At 42.5% G+C, this 16,389-nt stretch overlaps 1 protein-coding gene across 5 annotated transcripts in view; it reads right to left on the bottom strand.

Annotated features, from left to right (window-relative positions):
- Positions 1-16,389, bottom strand: part of NRXN3 (neurexin 3) — a 1,616,108-nt gene that overhangs the window by 1,195,272 nt on the left and 404,447 nt on the right. For 4 of the 5 annotated variants that reach the window (XM_061182764.1, XM_061182765.1, XM_061182762.1 and 1 more), the window contains 2 exons: positions 7,969-8,270; positions 2,092-2,253 (listed from right to left, as the gene is read on the bottom strand). In XM_061182764.1, the coding sequence (XP_061038747.1) occupies positions 2,092-2,253; positions 7,969-8,270 (464 nt within the window). Of the gene's footprint in view, positions 1-2,091; positions 2,254-7,968; positions 8,271-16,389 lie in introns of those variants that run through there. The other variant, XM_061182766.1, reaches the window with a different exon arrangement.

The following is a 16,389-nucleotide window of genomic DNA, read 5'->3' as shown; positions in this document are numbered from 1 at the left end:
CTCTCCACCTGGACTGTGTAGTATGTGAGTACGTGTGTGTGTGTGTGTGTGTGTGTGTGTGTGTGTGTGTGTGTGTGTGTGCAGATTTTATTTACTTTAGGTTCTGCATGGATAAAATCATCAGAAATATCTTCATGTTTTTATGAGGCTTGTTTCAAAATATTCACGGGCATCCTTCCTGATTGATAGATTTGCAGTTGGGAAATTGCTCCTTTGTCTCAAAATACATAATGGAGAGATGGTTCAACATAATTGTGTGCAGGGGAAAATTTGTCCTAGAGGTCACCCCTAGATCCAGTCCAGGAGAAACTCCAGGCTCAGGGCTGTTTCACGACAAAAATGGACCAGCTCTCCACAGCAATCAATGCCTCATTCATTCCTGAGCTACAAATGTGGAACAAGAATGCTCCTATCTATTTCTGATGAGAATGCAATTCCAATGGAGTGTGATTTAACGGTGTTTAAGAATCTTTCAGGGTTCATTAGACAGAGTAGTTTATACCGTTATTCTATTCAAATAGGAGTAAATCCCAGGGAAGAAGTGTGCTATGTCTACTGCAATTCCGTCAGGAATGACCTGTGGAGTCCCTGTAGCCAGCAGAAGCCTAGGTAATGTCTAGCAGAGAGAGGAAAACTCTCTAAGACTTTTCTCCTGTCATTTTTCCTTCAGACCAAGAACAATACAAAGCTATAATTGGATTTCTCCCTCCTTTGTCATGTCTCTCCTTCCTCCCCCTTTCTCTCAATGCACACATGGTTTATTGCAGCAAGGCCCAGCTCAAATATCAATTCTTCTCCAATGCTGACTCCCACCTAAAATGTATCTGTTTCCTCAGCTCAATTAGATCACTTCATCTGTGGCACTGAACACATAGTGTGCTGAGCTATAACTGTTCCCTTACAGATCTCATCTCTCTTCCCAGATTATAAAGTCTTCAAACACGGAGACCGTGGTTTGCAAAGAGCCATTAAGGTTAGTTACAGCACAAAAAAGGTACCCAATGATTATTTGATAAATGTCTCCATTCAATAAATAATTATTATGTACCTGCTCTATGCCAGGTATAACAGACGCAACTCCTGTCTAGACACAGCTCACAGCCGAGTGGCGTGAGTGAATGCATGTGCGATGCCATCTCATATGTAACTGATGTGCAACAAATTTCAAATAACCATAATAAGAATAAAACACGTGCCCTGAGAGGAGGCTCATAACATGTCACAAGGGATCTTTATCTACAAGAAAGAACACTGTTAGCTTCTCAAGGAATTTCCACAGGGAAATGGTATAGCTATCTTAGGCAATCAAGCTTAGTTTAGATTAAACAAAAAAGTGCAGTGCACTGCTCTGATGACACTGTGTGCTGAAAGAACTCCAGCAAATCAAGTCTCATTCTTTTTGCCTCAACAATTGACCTTAGAGATTGAACTTACACTTGACTGAAGCTCCTTTGCTCTCAGACAGAGGTCTCAACACATTAGCTACAACAGTAATAAATGAGTAATGGTAAAGCCCCACTGCTTTCTCACAGCTGCTAGTTCTCAGGGAGGAAAAAAAAAAAAGGAAAAATGAGTCTTCTGGGCCTTAATATTATATTCTGAGAATTTTCCTTCATCTCGAATAATGAGACCCTTGGGAACACGAATCTTAGCAAAGGTAAAATAATACATATGTTATGTTTTAGACAAGACACACAAACACAAATGGAGCCACTTGTAGCTAAGGCTTCCCTACTTGCCAAGTCAGAAATACAAAATCAAACTTCACACAGGTCTAGTTCCTTGTGATTTCAAAGTCCTTTCATCTGAGTTATGTCATTTAATTTATAAAGCACAGCTCCCTGTGGGATCAGGTTCCTCATTAGTTAGATGAGGAAACAGAACCACAGGGTACTTAAGTGGCGAACCCTAGGTCCTGCAACCAGCTTGAACTGGGATCAAAACCTAGGGCCTCTACTTTTAAGTCCAGAGTCTTTTCTGCTACAACCTATGGCCTCATAGAATAGATTAGAGGACAGATCCAGTCACTGAACTGAAAATGTCATTTGTTCTTAGACAGTCAGTGCACTAACTGGAATGGGTGAACCTTACCTCTTTAAGGCAGCCCATGAAGTTGTTGCTGACGGGTGAGCCTGGCAAGTCAGCGGTACTTGGGCTTCCTCCCACATAGAAGAAGTCATCTGAGCCCAGCATGGTGTAGTCCTCTTGAGTGTAGCCCGTCGTGGTAAGGATGCCATCCACAGAGATTGTCACCTGGTGGAGGGACATAGGGACAAAAAAAAAAAATCCCAACAATGACCTTACAGTCCTATCAAAATCCAGGGGCTTCCCCTACCTGTGGCATCACTTTCATTAAGATTTGGGTGAGGTAGTCTTTCTAATTTGGATTGATTTTGGTATGTGCAGCCAAGTTCCATTTTCTGGTCTGCCTCCCTGTGGCCCAAGCCTCCAGTGTTTCCCTGCAGACTCCTGGGAGAGTTTTTCGGAACCGCCAAGCTGAGCAACTCGCTCTACCCATTGCCCTCTTCACTCAGTCAGGCTAGAAAATGGAACTATCCTCAGACGTCTCAGTTCATTGGTAAAATGATCATTTACTTTTGAAAGACTGTAATTTACAGTGGTCGTGAGAAACAGCAAAGGAGATGTTTGACAATGGGGTTTGTTAGGGGGTTGGTCTTTGGTTGTTGATGGTTTTTTTCTTTTTTCTTTTCTTTTTCTTTTTTTATTTGTTTCTTTTTGGGCTCACACCACGCTGACAAACATGCATTCAGGGAGGGAAGGAAAAGGGTCTTGATTTTGATGAGTCATGGGTGATACATGCCACGGACTACCCAGGACACCAACCCCTGTCCTCCCTTGTCTGCCATCACCACCAGCCAGAGAAGAAATGATCCAAACCAAAATAGGCAACGCTAACAAAAAGAAAGGAATGATGAGGCATAATAGCCAAAATAATAACAACGCCCACAGGAAATAAACAGCACCCATACACCCAACATCCATGAAAGGAGCAGAGGGTACAGAGAAGAGATGGGGCCTCGAAGCGTGCACGCACCGTACACTGACACACCCATGCGAAAATCATCTGGAGCCAAGAGAGGAGGCAGAAGAATAAAAGGGAGGGAAGTGGGACAAGGGTGAGGAGCACTAAAGAAGAGAATCAAAATCCACTTCACACTTACATGCACTAAACCAACTGAAAAACAAGATGGGAGTGAAAAGAAGAAAACACACTCAAAACTGAAGGGTAGTCTTTCCCCTGCCTGCCACCTCCCTTACTAACAAAAAAGAAAAGAAAAAGTCCAAACCCAACCCCAAAATATATGAAGGGTGAGAGGAGCATGAAGAAGCGTGGAGACAAAAAAGAGAGAGAGGAGAACGTGGAGTGGGGTTGATGACTGGTAGATTGTTAGTACTGAGGAGGAAAATGAGGGAACAGATTCTGATGCCCATGGGGAAATTCACGAGACAGGAACATGCCATGCAGAGTTTGTACGGAGAACACAAATTGGCACAGCTCCCTTTGGCCAAGGTGGGAAGTAAGGTGAAAGGAGGGAAAGGAAGAATACAGGAAGTCGAGTACTTTCCTCCCCAGATCACCTGTGGCAGCCGTGGCCACACAAAAGGGAAAGAAAAAAGGGATTCGGGAGTGGGGAAGGGGGAAAAGAAAGGAGGACGAGTGAGGGGTAGGAAGACACGGAGAGAAGAAAGTCCTCAATAGAAATCTCTGTTGTCCCTAGTCTGTAACTTGGAACTTGCAAAATAAGAAAACAAAACAAAACGAATTTAGCTCAACAAAGAACATTTCTTTAAAAAAAACTTTTTTTTAGGAAAAAAAAATTACAAAGTAGAGAAAAGGAAAACTGTCCCAACCAAACTCATCTAAATATTGTCAGGACAGGTGCATCCCCTTCCATTTTCTTCTTAAAGAAAAAGAAAGGCTTGTATTTAATTCAACAAAAAATTTTAAAAGAAGAAACAACTCTAAAGAGGATAAAAGGGGGGTTTGGGGAGGAAAAGGGGGGCAACACACGGCAAACCCAAAAAAAGAGACAATAAGAATGATATCTACCAGACAATGTAGTTTGTTTACCATAGCGTGTCCGATGCCTGAGTGCTTTGCGGAAAAGGGGGAAGAAAGGAAATTTAAAATTGTGAACAGAACGATTGTTAATTAAAAAAACTAAAAACAAAGATGAGTCGTTAGGGTGTTAGTACATTAGTCGGTTAGTAAAATGACACATTGCATGAATGATCTTGTGTTAGTTTTTCAAAAAAAAGGCACCCGACACAGAAAAAGAGAGTGGGGGAAGACAATGAGACCAAGACTCTATGGAAAACCTTGGCACCTGGGGCACAGCCAGGCAAGGAGCTGCAGTCTGTCTTGTCGTTGTAACGTCCCTCTTCTCCCAGACACCACTCAGACCAGACCTCACCCCAGTCAGAATTGGCATCATACTTACTTTCCAAGAGCTGTTCTGAAAGAACACCGCCCCGCTCCCTTCCCACCCTCTAGCACAAACACAATCCACCTGTCCTGAAAGAAAAGACCCCCAAGGTTTATCGTTCCACACGTAGATAAACAGAGAGAGCTGAAATACCAATACTTAGGGGATTGTTTTTTTCACATCTGACTCTGATTACATGCATGGACAATCATGATTTTCTCCTAGGACAAAAAGATCTTAAAACATTTACAGGTCACATCTAGCATAGGAAGGTTACATACGTAGTTTACTCTGGGTTGCCATAGGTAATTTAAAGATCCACAACCCCCTTGATTTTGTGTGGATTTGTGCAGCAGGAGGGCAACTTTCTCCTCTTTCCTGTTCTCTCAGGTTAAAATAACTGTGTCGTTAGAATGCCTCAAAATAGTTGGAGTCTCCTTCACTAGCCAATACTGTTACTTTGTTTACTTTGCCAGAATGTCTCCTGTTAGAATCACTCTCCCCTCATTCCTCTTTAAGAATGCTTTTCAAGCTTGTAAGCAATTTCTTGCATGGATAGCAGAGAGGACTGGCAGGTTACACGTGATTAGAGAAGCCCCACAATTAGTCTTTTCTTCGCTGTTTTCAAACGTTAAATTGCCAACACACCCTGAGCTGGGAGGCTGGAAGGCTAGAAGATGGGTAACCCCAGTTTTGTGTTTGCGGTTTGACTAAAGTGGCATATAAAGGTAAAGCACTTCCTGTGATGGCCATGACCTTGGACTCAGGCCCTGGTTATAATTTAGAACAGATAATCCACGTTCCCGCCATTAATCAGAACCCCCAATAAAGTACCTGACCTTGGCCTGACTTGGCCCAAAAGCAGAACCGTAGCAGATGACCAAAAAGGAATAAAGGGGGAAAGTTCTGCTCCATTTGGTAAGGAAACCCCAAGTAAGCTTTCCTCAGATGAATCTTTACCACAGAAGCCATTTAACCTTACCAAAAGAGTAGGCGAGACTGCCATCAGCTTATTGTTAAATATTTATGAAGTGATTTACAGTTTAACTGAAATAGACAGGGGCTTCCCACCCCTTCAAATGTATCCTAGGGAACTCAAAAAGATGTTATAAATGTACTTTTAATGGGAAAAATAATAATCTTAGCTGACTCAGGGTTGAAAGGATTGTATTTGCAAAATCAACTCTGCTTTTCTGAGATTTTTTCCTCTTTCAACAAATTGCATTTGGATGCAGAATTCAGTCCAGATTCCGATGAGGTCCAATTTTAGGTGCGCTTTCTCTACAAGATTCATACTCCTTCTGCCAAGAAATGCCCCCAACACCCTAGGGCCTCAGCAGCCTTGTCTTGAGAGCTCTACTTAGCTGCATCCATGGGGACAGACAGAGGCAGTCACCTTTGAAAGAATACTCAGCATGTAAATCATGTGCATGTCCCAGCGAGTCTAGCACCCAGACAGACCATGGATGAGCTCATAATCCTTCTGGAACATAAGGTGCTTTGCATATTTAGCCACCACACATGGAGGATTGTAATCACCATCTCACAAATGGAAACTGTGGTGTGGAAAGGTTAAATGCTTTGTCCAAGGGCACAGAGAGGAGTCGGGTCTTAGAACTTGGAAGAGAAACCCTATAGTGTTGCCTTACCTCTGCTTGTTCAGACTAACTCAGCACAACCAATATTTGAATTACAGTTTGGTTCATCCCCATTTCAGTGTAAAGGACTGAATTAGGGCCCAACTCTATTTTAGAGAAGTGTTTTTAGTGGAAATGAAAGTGAGCCATTTCCGGCTAATTGGAATCATTCTAGAATGGCAAAGAAGCACGCGGGGTGGGAGAGAGAGAGAGAGAAACAGATTGGCTGGTGAGAACCACAACCTGATTCCACTCCCCAGTACGTGAAAATCCCCCCTTAGCTGACTAATGCCAGAAGGGTATGACTGTGCAACTGCCAGTCAAAACCGACAAAAGGTCATATTCTACTTTTTGGTCTCGTCTCTGCTACTCAAACCTTTCAAGCCCTTATACGTTAGCAAATGAAAACTTGATGTGGGCTCTCTTGGCAGCTGAGGGGGGGCTCTCCTGTAAGTACAGGTGGGGAATGACGAAAGGAAACGTCAGCAACAGGATTCTTCGGTCTTGCAGGAAAAACACAGGATGGTGATTCAAAAACGTTCGACCTGTGTGTGTGAGGATGACGGGGGATTCTAACTCTTAGGATTTGGCAGCTTCATCACAGATAGAACAGAATCTCCAGCCACGGGGCTTCCTTGACATGCTTAAGTGTGGAAATGGGTATTTCGAATACTGTGTGTTTCCAATGTGGAGGAGCCTTCTCCATTTACTGAGCGTTATTAAGGAGTTACACTTTTATCAAACAGAAAACATAAGCAAACACCTGTCAGTTCTCATGCTTTCATGTTTACATTAGAAGGCATTAAATCAATCACACTGCAGAAGCAAATTTGATAAGCACCTTCTGGAAATTTACATAATGCTTTCTGATTTAATAAAGGATGAATGCTGTCCAACTGGGTTTAATGACAAATTCACAAGTAGAAAAACCAAGTGAAAACAGAACCTGGAAAAGGCAGTCTCAGAACAGACCTTGACTTTTACAGGAAGTGTTTTTAATTTTTTCCTGATGTGGGCTGGTGAGGTATTATTATTGTTGTTATTGTTATCACTATTATTAGTTATGAAACGGAAAACAACTTCACTGGGCTAAGGCTTTCTGAGAGTGTTGTCACCTGACGGAGTTGCCTGCTTAGAATCAGCAAGCGATGGGAGTTCTCAAGCACGTACAGAACCAGGAAAGGCTGCTCCAAAGTAGACTTTTTTATGTGGGTCCTTCCACTTTCCAGGCCTCCTAGTCAACTGAAGAGTGTCAGAGGTAGAGACAGGGGCAATAAAGTATACCACAACACCAAGGAACAGAGAAACAAAGGAATTCAGAAAGATCTCAGCTAATTCACTCCAAGGCTAGAGGTTAACACAACAACCCAACAGAAAGAATAAAAGTAGACAAGGCGTTGGTAAATTAAAAGGAAGAGAAAAAGAAAGACTTTTTCTGGAAGGAATTAAAATTATGGCATCATGGCAATGGCTAACTTAATTAAAAAGAAAAACATATATTCAAAGAATGAGGAAAATCTACCAAGCTGCAGAAACAAAACACTCTCCCTAATTGATTTAACAATAATACAATATTCAAAGGTAATCAAGAAAATGATAAAAAGGAAAGCAAAGCAAAAGGAAAGTATAACTTTTATCTACACAACTGAATTTTTTTCTTAAATAACAAGCACAAATGGAAAATTGAAGTAAGAGAAGAAACATATTTTAATAATTATCCTTGTGAAATTGTAAAGGCTGGGAGAAAGTTTGACTTCGACAAATCCAAACCCATAGGGTATCTCTACCCCTCTCCATGTAACCTAACCCACCACCTACTTCACAAACTTCCTCCCCAGCCACCTAAGAGGAGCCTCTGGGCACTCTCTCCCCTCAGCCATTACCTGCCGGAGGTTGCGTGTCACTTTGACATCATGCCAGGCGTTGTCATTGAATTTTCCATTCACTGGCTCCACAATGGCCTCAAAGGCCCCAGACCCTAGGTTAATAACCAAGGAGACTGCGCCATCCTTCAGAGCCAGGTTGACATAGTCAGCCGACTTGCCCGTGTGCAGGATGAGCCCATTCCGTTGCCAGGTCTTAAAGGACAGGGTGATTTCATCACTGCTGCTCTGGATTGGGTTCTGAGACAGGTCGTAGCACAGGTACTCTGAGCCTCGGAAAGTGGCCACATTCTCCTCTCGAGCTACAGAGAAAGACAAGGGGAAAGCAGTCAACACTTGACTGGCATGAGCCAGGTCTATGCAAATACCAAACAGAACACACACACACACACACACACACACACACACACACGCACACAGGGCAGTGTCTCTGCCAGAGGCCTGATACCAGCACAACACTCCCTCCAACTCTTCCACAAGACTTGTATCTAAGTACCAGGGAAACTAGCAGAGAAGGTAACTGCAGAGAAGTTATATGCCCACACAGGGGTAGAAGACTAACATGATGGTGCAGGAAAGCTTGCTACCTTTCCTTCAAATTTTCTCAGAGAAAAACCTAAAGGAAAATTTCATGCAAAATGGTAAAGTGAGGTTTACTTGCTTTTGCATCAATATTGGCTTTTAAATGCTTGTAGAAGAGCTGGTTTAGAGTGGATAATTAACTGTTCTGACGAAGGGTTCTTTAGCTCTAGGTACCTTTTATTGAACAATAACTAAAAATCAATTAGCCTGAAAGATTTGGCTCTAATTTCCATCCATCAATAACAGCTAACTTTGGTTTCCATGGTAGAGTCCTGTGCCCAGTGGAACGTGACTGGGTTTTTAAATAGGAGGTTGGACCTGAGGTAATGATTGAGCAGATGAGGAAAAGGGAACAGAATGGAATTTGGTAATATGTTTTGATAAGACAGCAATACTTCCCTTAGAGTCAAAGGGACCTCTGTCCTGGAGGTCTCCTGTTTGAGATGGCCTGGTCTGACCATCCTATGGAACATCTCTCTCCATAGGACCAGGAGTCCACAGAGCCAACATGGCATTCCACTGGGACTCATACTCTCTTTCAAGACCATATTCGAGACCCTGGGGTCCTGTAATTCCCTACCCAAAGAGCCCCAAGTCTGTTTCCAGGGGTTGTGCAGTCCTCCTCCCTGGATCCATTTTCTGAAGGCAAATCATGCTATCAGTGTGCATACCTCAAGGTCTGAGGGCTAGCCCTGGGGGACTGTTTGCACAGGTTTGGACAGAGCTTTGCCATGTGGGTCGAGGCATCCACGTGCATTTATACCAGACCTCTGTGATACAGGATGGAGCCGAATGTGGGCAGAGGAAGGGGAAAGGCCACAGGCTGAGGACCAGAGGGGCTGGCTCTCCCTGTGTTGGTATTTCCCATTGCAGAACTCCTAGGAATCCAAAAACTCTAAATGTGAACCTGACTTAACCAGGTAGTGTCAAAGGTCTATTTTTCAAGGTTAAGAGGACAGAATGTATTTTATTTAATTATTTGTTGATTTGATTTATAACGTAGACACTCAGCATGTACACCTCCATCTGTCCTCTTGTCAGGCAGCCTCATTTACAGAGTGGCCTACTTCATATCAGCGTTGGTCAAAAGCACCTCCTCAATGAAAAGAAATGGGCGACAATACAAGTTTAGATATGCAGCTTCCCTTTAAAGAGGAGTGGCAGGGTCTACAAAGTAAGATTGAGGGGACTCTATTTTCCCTTCTAGACCTACACTTCCGCCTTAGTCACCAAAGCTAGTCCACATTAATTCATATCCTTATCGACCATCATAGCCCTTGGTAAGTTCCCTAAGTAAAATCAAATAAGTATTTTCTCATCATGAGGTAAAGGAGTCACTCTTACAATGTGAAAAGATGACCACCCAATATATACTGTTGAATTCATTGTAGCAGCATCACATCATTAAAACATGAGCCTTAACTTCACACTCCAGAGAGTTAGAAGAGATTAAGTGTGTTCTATATCTTCCAGAGGGCCTCAAGGATGTGTGTACACCTACACATTTCTATTTGCACACACACTGGTATAAGCAAAAGGGACTTGTCCACCTCTAGGGGACCAGTGTTGTTTACACATATAAGTAGCAAGTACTACTCAGCACATAACCCATGCCAGATGCATTTTACCAAAATTAGTTCCCCCAAAATCACAGAGCAGAAATTTGGCACTATCTGTATGTTTGAAATGGGTCCATCCATGCAATCCCCTACTGCCCTACTTTCATGATCTCTCATTTCTGAAGAAAGTTTTGTTAAAATTCAACTGGACAAGTTCTTGTTCAGTAGACTGGACGTAACCCTGATTTAGAGCAGAAGATAGCAAATCAAATTCAGTTATCACCACTAAGCTCTTTTCCTAACAATGCAAATGTACACACAGCCAACTACTACGCCTGTCCTTGGCACCCCACATGGTATATTAGTGGGAGTCTTCTATAAACATTTATGTTATACCTTGTGTGCCCAGTGAACTGAGATAAATGAGCAAGGAAAGGAGTGCCTCTAAAGAGAAGCCTCAATTAATCATCGAGTACCCTTCAAAGGGGGAAGGGCCTGACACAGAAAAGCAAGGCACCAGGATAGTATTTAATGTGCTATGCGGTGCTTAATATTTTTTATATAATTAGACTAAGGAGTCTATCAAAATAATAATTTTAGAGCTATAAAGGATTTTAGAGATTGCCTGATTTAACACCCTTATTTTATTAAGGAAGAAACTGATGACTAGGAATAAGTGAGTTGCCCACTCACTTATTAGTAGTTAGTTCTACTCTGGACTTCTACTGCCTCTGGACTTTTCTCTAAATATCAGTTACCTTTCCTTTTGCCCATCATTCTGGATATAGCACATGCTCCTACTCTGCTTCTCAAAGGGCATGGATGATTCCACTGAACCATGTATTGACTTACAAACCATCACAAACCTTGAATAAACTGAGCCAGAGACCTATTCTTCCTGCCCCATGTAAATCACACTTACTCACCAAAAGAAATGTTTCCCTTCCCTGCATCCCCACCCCCCGGAATCAGTGTGTTTAAAATAAAAGAACTTGTTTTATGTGGAAGGCCATAGAAGAAAAATGACATCATTAAGAGAAGAGGCTATCACAGTAAATAAATAAGAAATAAAACCAATGTGAGGGAAAAAGTCTATGTAAATCACATGCATACCTATGCTAATATCCATGCAAATTCATCAATGAAGATTTTATGTAGCCTTGAGAGTACATTCCTTTGCAAGTATCTAATGAAAACTGCTGCAAAAGTTCACAACCTTCCCAATCTCTTCATTCAATGATGAATTTTCCCAGTTTACCCTTTCCCTGGGCTGGAGAAAAACACCAGAGCAGCATCACCCCAGATGCTGGCTGTCTCCTTCACATGTCAACAAACAATAGACCACCGAAAGCTACTCTCTGAATCGTATTCTAGATAAGCAAAATCATATCATTTTTAATTCATGGGATACTTTCCTCCTGATTGTTACAGGAAGGAGAGGCATTGGCAGTGCATGACCCAGTCTTTAAAAGAGCAAATAAGGGGGGCTTCCCTGGTGGCGCAGTGGTTGAGAATCTGCCTGCCAATGCAGGGGACACGAGTTCGAGCCCTGGTCTGGGAAGATCCCACATGCCACGGAGCAGCTAGGCCCGTGCGCCACAACTACTTAGCCTGCGCGTCTGGAGCCTGTGCTCCGCAACAAGAGAGGCCGCGACAGTGAGAGGCCCGCGCACCGCGATGAAGAGTGGTCCCCACTTGCCACAACTAGAGAAAGCCCTCGCACAGAAACGAAGACCCAACACAGCCAAAAATAAATTAAAAAAATAAAAAAAGAGCAAATAAGGGGCTTGCAAGAAGAAAGAGAGAGGACCTTGAAGAAATTCCTCCTTTGTATACTCTCACAACTGACATTTTTCTCCTAAGATCCCAATCTGTCTTAATTTCCTTCCAGTGGCTAAAGCTCAAGCATTTTCTTATCACCTTGAAAACCATACCAAGTTGATAGTGAACATAACTAAAAGGTGCAAAACCAAATAGTGACAAACACATTTCTAAGCCCATTCAATTCTCCAAACTCTCCGTTAGAAAAATGTAAGACTGCCCCAAATCTCTTTTCTATACTGAGTGTTTACACTGAGAAGGAGGTTGAAGAGACAATTCAGTCACCTTGTATGTATTCAGGCTAAATAGGTAGAGAAAATGAATGTAGGGGATTATGTAACACAGTACACAACAGCTTAGCATAAAGCTACAGCTTGGCAAGAGGGTAGGCACTGACATGGCTAATGGACTGTTTAGATTCGTTTAGATTATATCACCCCAAAGTTTACAATCAATTGCGTAAGTGTTAAAATAAAAATGTTACTCTCACTGCACGAAAAGCAGAGCTCAACCCTGTATGACAACAAACCGTTTACCCATTATTTGTAAGTGTCCAATTGATTAAACACTAGATGCAATCGAGATAAGTATAACTCAAGGTTTTGAATCAGTTTGTATAAGACATATAAAGCACTGATCTTTCAAATGGCTTGTTAATCCAAGTACTGATATATACATCGCATTAACAAGCATTTACTCAGTCCTATTTTCCACTCTCTCCCAAAAAACATCCAACTACTGATTTATGTAATAATTCTATTTCTCTGAGAAATTCCAAAACAGATTAAAATATTCTGTGTCATTTTTTTATTACTATATAACCTAAGAAGTATGAAGAAATGCATATCACTGTTGAATTGGGCCTGTGGTTCCTGATAGCTTGGTGTCTTAGGCTGTGAGATCAAGAAATTTGGACCTTACTCTGAAGGTTCTGAGGAACGACTGCATAATTTTACTGAGAGGATGGAGGGTCAGATTTGTATTTTTAAAATACAAGATTATGCAGCCCAACTTCTGCTGGGTTGAGAGTGAACTGGAAAGAAATGAGAGCTGAAGGCAGAGAGCCCAGTTAAAAGAAGAGAACACATATGAACCACTTTTCCAGGGGGTGCCTGAAACTGGTTCAACCTGAATGTTGATATAACCCAGTGAGATTTGCATTTCATTGGGCAAGAATGGAAGCAAAAGTTCCTAGAAGAGAAAATCTAAGGAACTGAGAGGCAGACATTCTGGAAAACCAGAGACCATAGGATACTTAATATCCAAATGCAGCCAAGGAAAACCAAGGGCCAGAGGTAAAAATTGAGGACAAGGACACAGCACTAGGCATGAAAGGGCTCAGGTGAGAACAGGTCAGGAATGGGTAAAGAAGGATTCTATTCACAGTTTTTAAAATATCATATATTTCCAAATGCTCAAATGCTTTCTTAATTGTTGTTTGTATTCCCTCAACACTCTGTGAGGTCACTTTGCTATGATTATATTAATGTAAGGAAGAGGAGGTACACAGTTTACATAGGGCATCCAAGGAGCTTGGAAGCATTTAGGCCAGTTCCAAAACCTTAGCCCACTGATTCTCAGTCCATTGCTTTTGCCACCACATCACACCACCTCGCCAGGAACTCAAATTCTCAGGGAATAGGTACCTAGGACCCTGTATCTGACATCCTGCAACTGCATGAAGTTCCACGTGTCAAAAGGAGAAACCACTGACAATGACAGGTAAGAGCCCACTCAGGCAACAGGAGCCCACGCAGGGGGATCAGGGAGTGGGGCTGGCTCTATTCCAAAATTCCCTAGTAGCAGGTTGGAAAAAGTCAAACTGAGACCACACTCTTCACCGTCATCAGAGAGAGAGCCCGAGAAATGGAATTTTTAGGTACCCCTTAGCAGAGCCTATTAAAATGCCAACCCCTCTGGAGTGGCTGTACGCACTGGTCCTGAGCAGAACACCTGCGGTTCTCTAGAAAGGGAGGGGGAGCCAGCTTCTGAGGATGCGCCCCAGAGACAGAGGCAAAACTGTTCTCATCTTTGAATCCTTTGTCCTTCAACTGGCCTCCGCAGCAGCATGGTACTTTAGTCTGCACCAATGCAAAGATAACCCTGGCTGGCCATCCTGGCCGGCCCACCCTGGAACTAATGAGGCACAAAAACACGAGCTACTGCTGCCCTCCCTGCCAGACAAAGGGATGTCCTACGGTCCTGGGGCTGGCCCGCTGACTCCCTTCCTCTGATCCACAAATTCAGCAGGGACAGCATTGTCCCTCCTCTGTTGGTGCAGCTGCAATGTGAGGTTTCAGGTTCTTAAGTTGTAAACTAACATATCACCCAATTCTACGCAGGCAAAGAAGCCATGATGATGATGGAAGAAGCGCAAGCCCAAGGCAAGGGGTACACAAAGCAAAAATAAACTTTTTGAGAAGGCCACAGTTCCACAGTTGTTCTACTCATTCCTACAGAGGCCACATATCCACTCAATTCTGAAAGTCGCCTTGAGCTACAACACCAATTTGGGTTGTTTGCTGGCAAAGGAACAAGTTAAGGCAAATGTGAGTTTGTTCTTGCACAATTCTGTTTTCTTTCCATGCAACCTGCTAAGAATGCAACATCCAGAACAACAATTTCCACCTCTAAAGGCTTCTTAACAAGCTATGGGTAGACAAGACACCCAAGTTAGCTGTTGAGCTGTGAGATTTATCGTATTTGCAAAAATGAGGGAAAAACAGAAATCTTTTTACTACAGGGAATTCTATTATACGTCACCTAAGGACATTTCCGGCTAGAATTAGGGAAGGAACACACTGAGTAAAAAAGGAAAAAGACTGCACAAGTGACTACCCTCTTGCTTCTTCCTGTCCCATTTCCCTTACAATGTATTTTAGGGCCAAACAAAGCATTTGAATAGATCAAACTGCAGAGCCATTCCCCAAGGAGAAACAATGAACCTTTCCATGCCACACCCCATCATACAGGTATTTTAAAAGCAGAGTGTACCAGCAGACAGCAAATTGTGTCATTACTAGCAATCCTGCACTACAGAAGAAAACACACAGGAAATCTGACCTCCTAAGGCCATTTCCAACCCTTATCCTCAGACCCTGTAGGAAAGATGCAGCAGAGAAATAAATGGACTTTTCCACGCTGCCTTGGTCACTCACTAGCCAGCAGATGCTTCTTGAAAGTGATGAGAAAGAAAATAGTAAATCAAGTTGGCACTTGGAAAAAAAACAGCCAGCATCCTGGCGAGGGAAGCTGCCTCGAGTCCACAAAAGAATGGCCTGGAAAATCATGCTTCACTGAAATCACTAGAAAGCTAATGGTATCCTAAAGACTGCGTTGTTCTCAATTGTATTACAATAAAAGTTAAATTTTCTGTTCATTCATTTAAGGAATAAGTATTTCCAGGTGCCTACTATGCACCAGGTGATGGGTCCAGTGTTGAATGCACTTGAACCACCCAGGAACATGGTGAGTAGGAATAATTAGCCGACATTTTACTGAAGAAGATAAATTATAAATCCAAAAAAACTCGAATGCTTACTAAGTGCCAAATCCTCACATGGACTCACATTAAACAGGGCATCCTCCTGTAGCTCAGAGTGTAGTGGAAATGTGGACTTGATTACATGGAATTTAATAATAAGGCTTTGAATTGGACAGACCTAGGTTTGATATCCGGCTCTGGAACTTACCTAACTCTATGGAACCTTAGCTTATTACTTAACTTCTCTAATAGCTAGTTTCCTAATCTATAGAATGAGCATCACCATAGTACATATTTCATAGAGTCACTGTGAGACCTGAATCAGATAAAGTTCCTGGCCCAGTTCCCAGCCACAGACATGTTAGCTGTTGCTGTTGTTGTTGAGAATGCACATATAAACAAGTGATTACAAGTGTAGTAAATGTTTCATAGGTGATACGGGCACACAGAAGAAGGAATAACTGACCCTGGGTGTTAGGGAAGGCTCTATCCAGGAGGTCAAACTTAATCTGGGTCTTGAAGTACGAGTAAGAGTTCACCATACAAAAGGAGGGATGAAGTTCTAGTTAAAATAAACAATTTATTCACTGGTGTGATCATTAGAAAAGCACGGGGTGTCCAGGGGATGGTGAGAAGTTCAATGTGGCTAAAGTAGCAGGCATGTGAAGCTCAAGATGCAGGTTGGGGTCTTCTGTGTCATATTCTTGGGGCTCTGGGGATGGAGAACCAGCATAGGAGAACTTCGGCCTGTGAGTGGCACAATTATACTTGTATTGTATCAGGGGTCCAGTGGGTGGACTAATGGCTAGAGAGGTAAAGAGGAATCCAGGAGACATCTCCAAGGTGGAATGGAGATTGCTAAGAAACCCTGGCCTGAGGCAACCGTGCTACATCTGCCTGCCTGCCCACTTATAATAATTTATGCAATATGTTGTACATTTTATTTCCCATAACCACCAAATCTATATGAGTCAA

The sequence above is a fragment of the Eubalaena glacialis genome, chromosome 2 (genome assembly GCF_028564815.1).
Source record: "Eubalaena glacialis isolate mEubGla1 chromosome 2, mEubGla1.1.hap2.+ XY, whole genome shotgun sequence".
NCBI classification, from domain to species: Eukaryota; Metazoa; Chordata; class Mammalia; order Artiodactyla; family Balaenidae; genus Eubalaena; species Eubalaena glacialis.
This window is presented reverse-complemented; position numbering and strand designations above follow the sequence as displayed.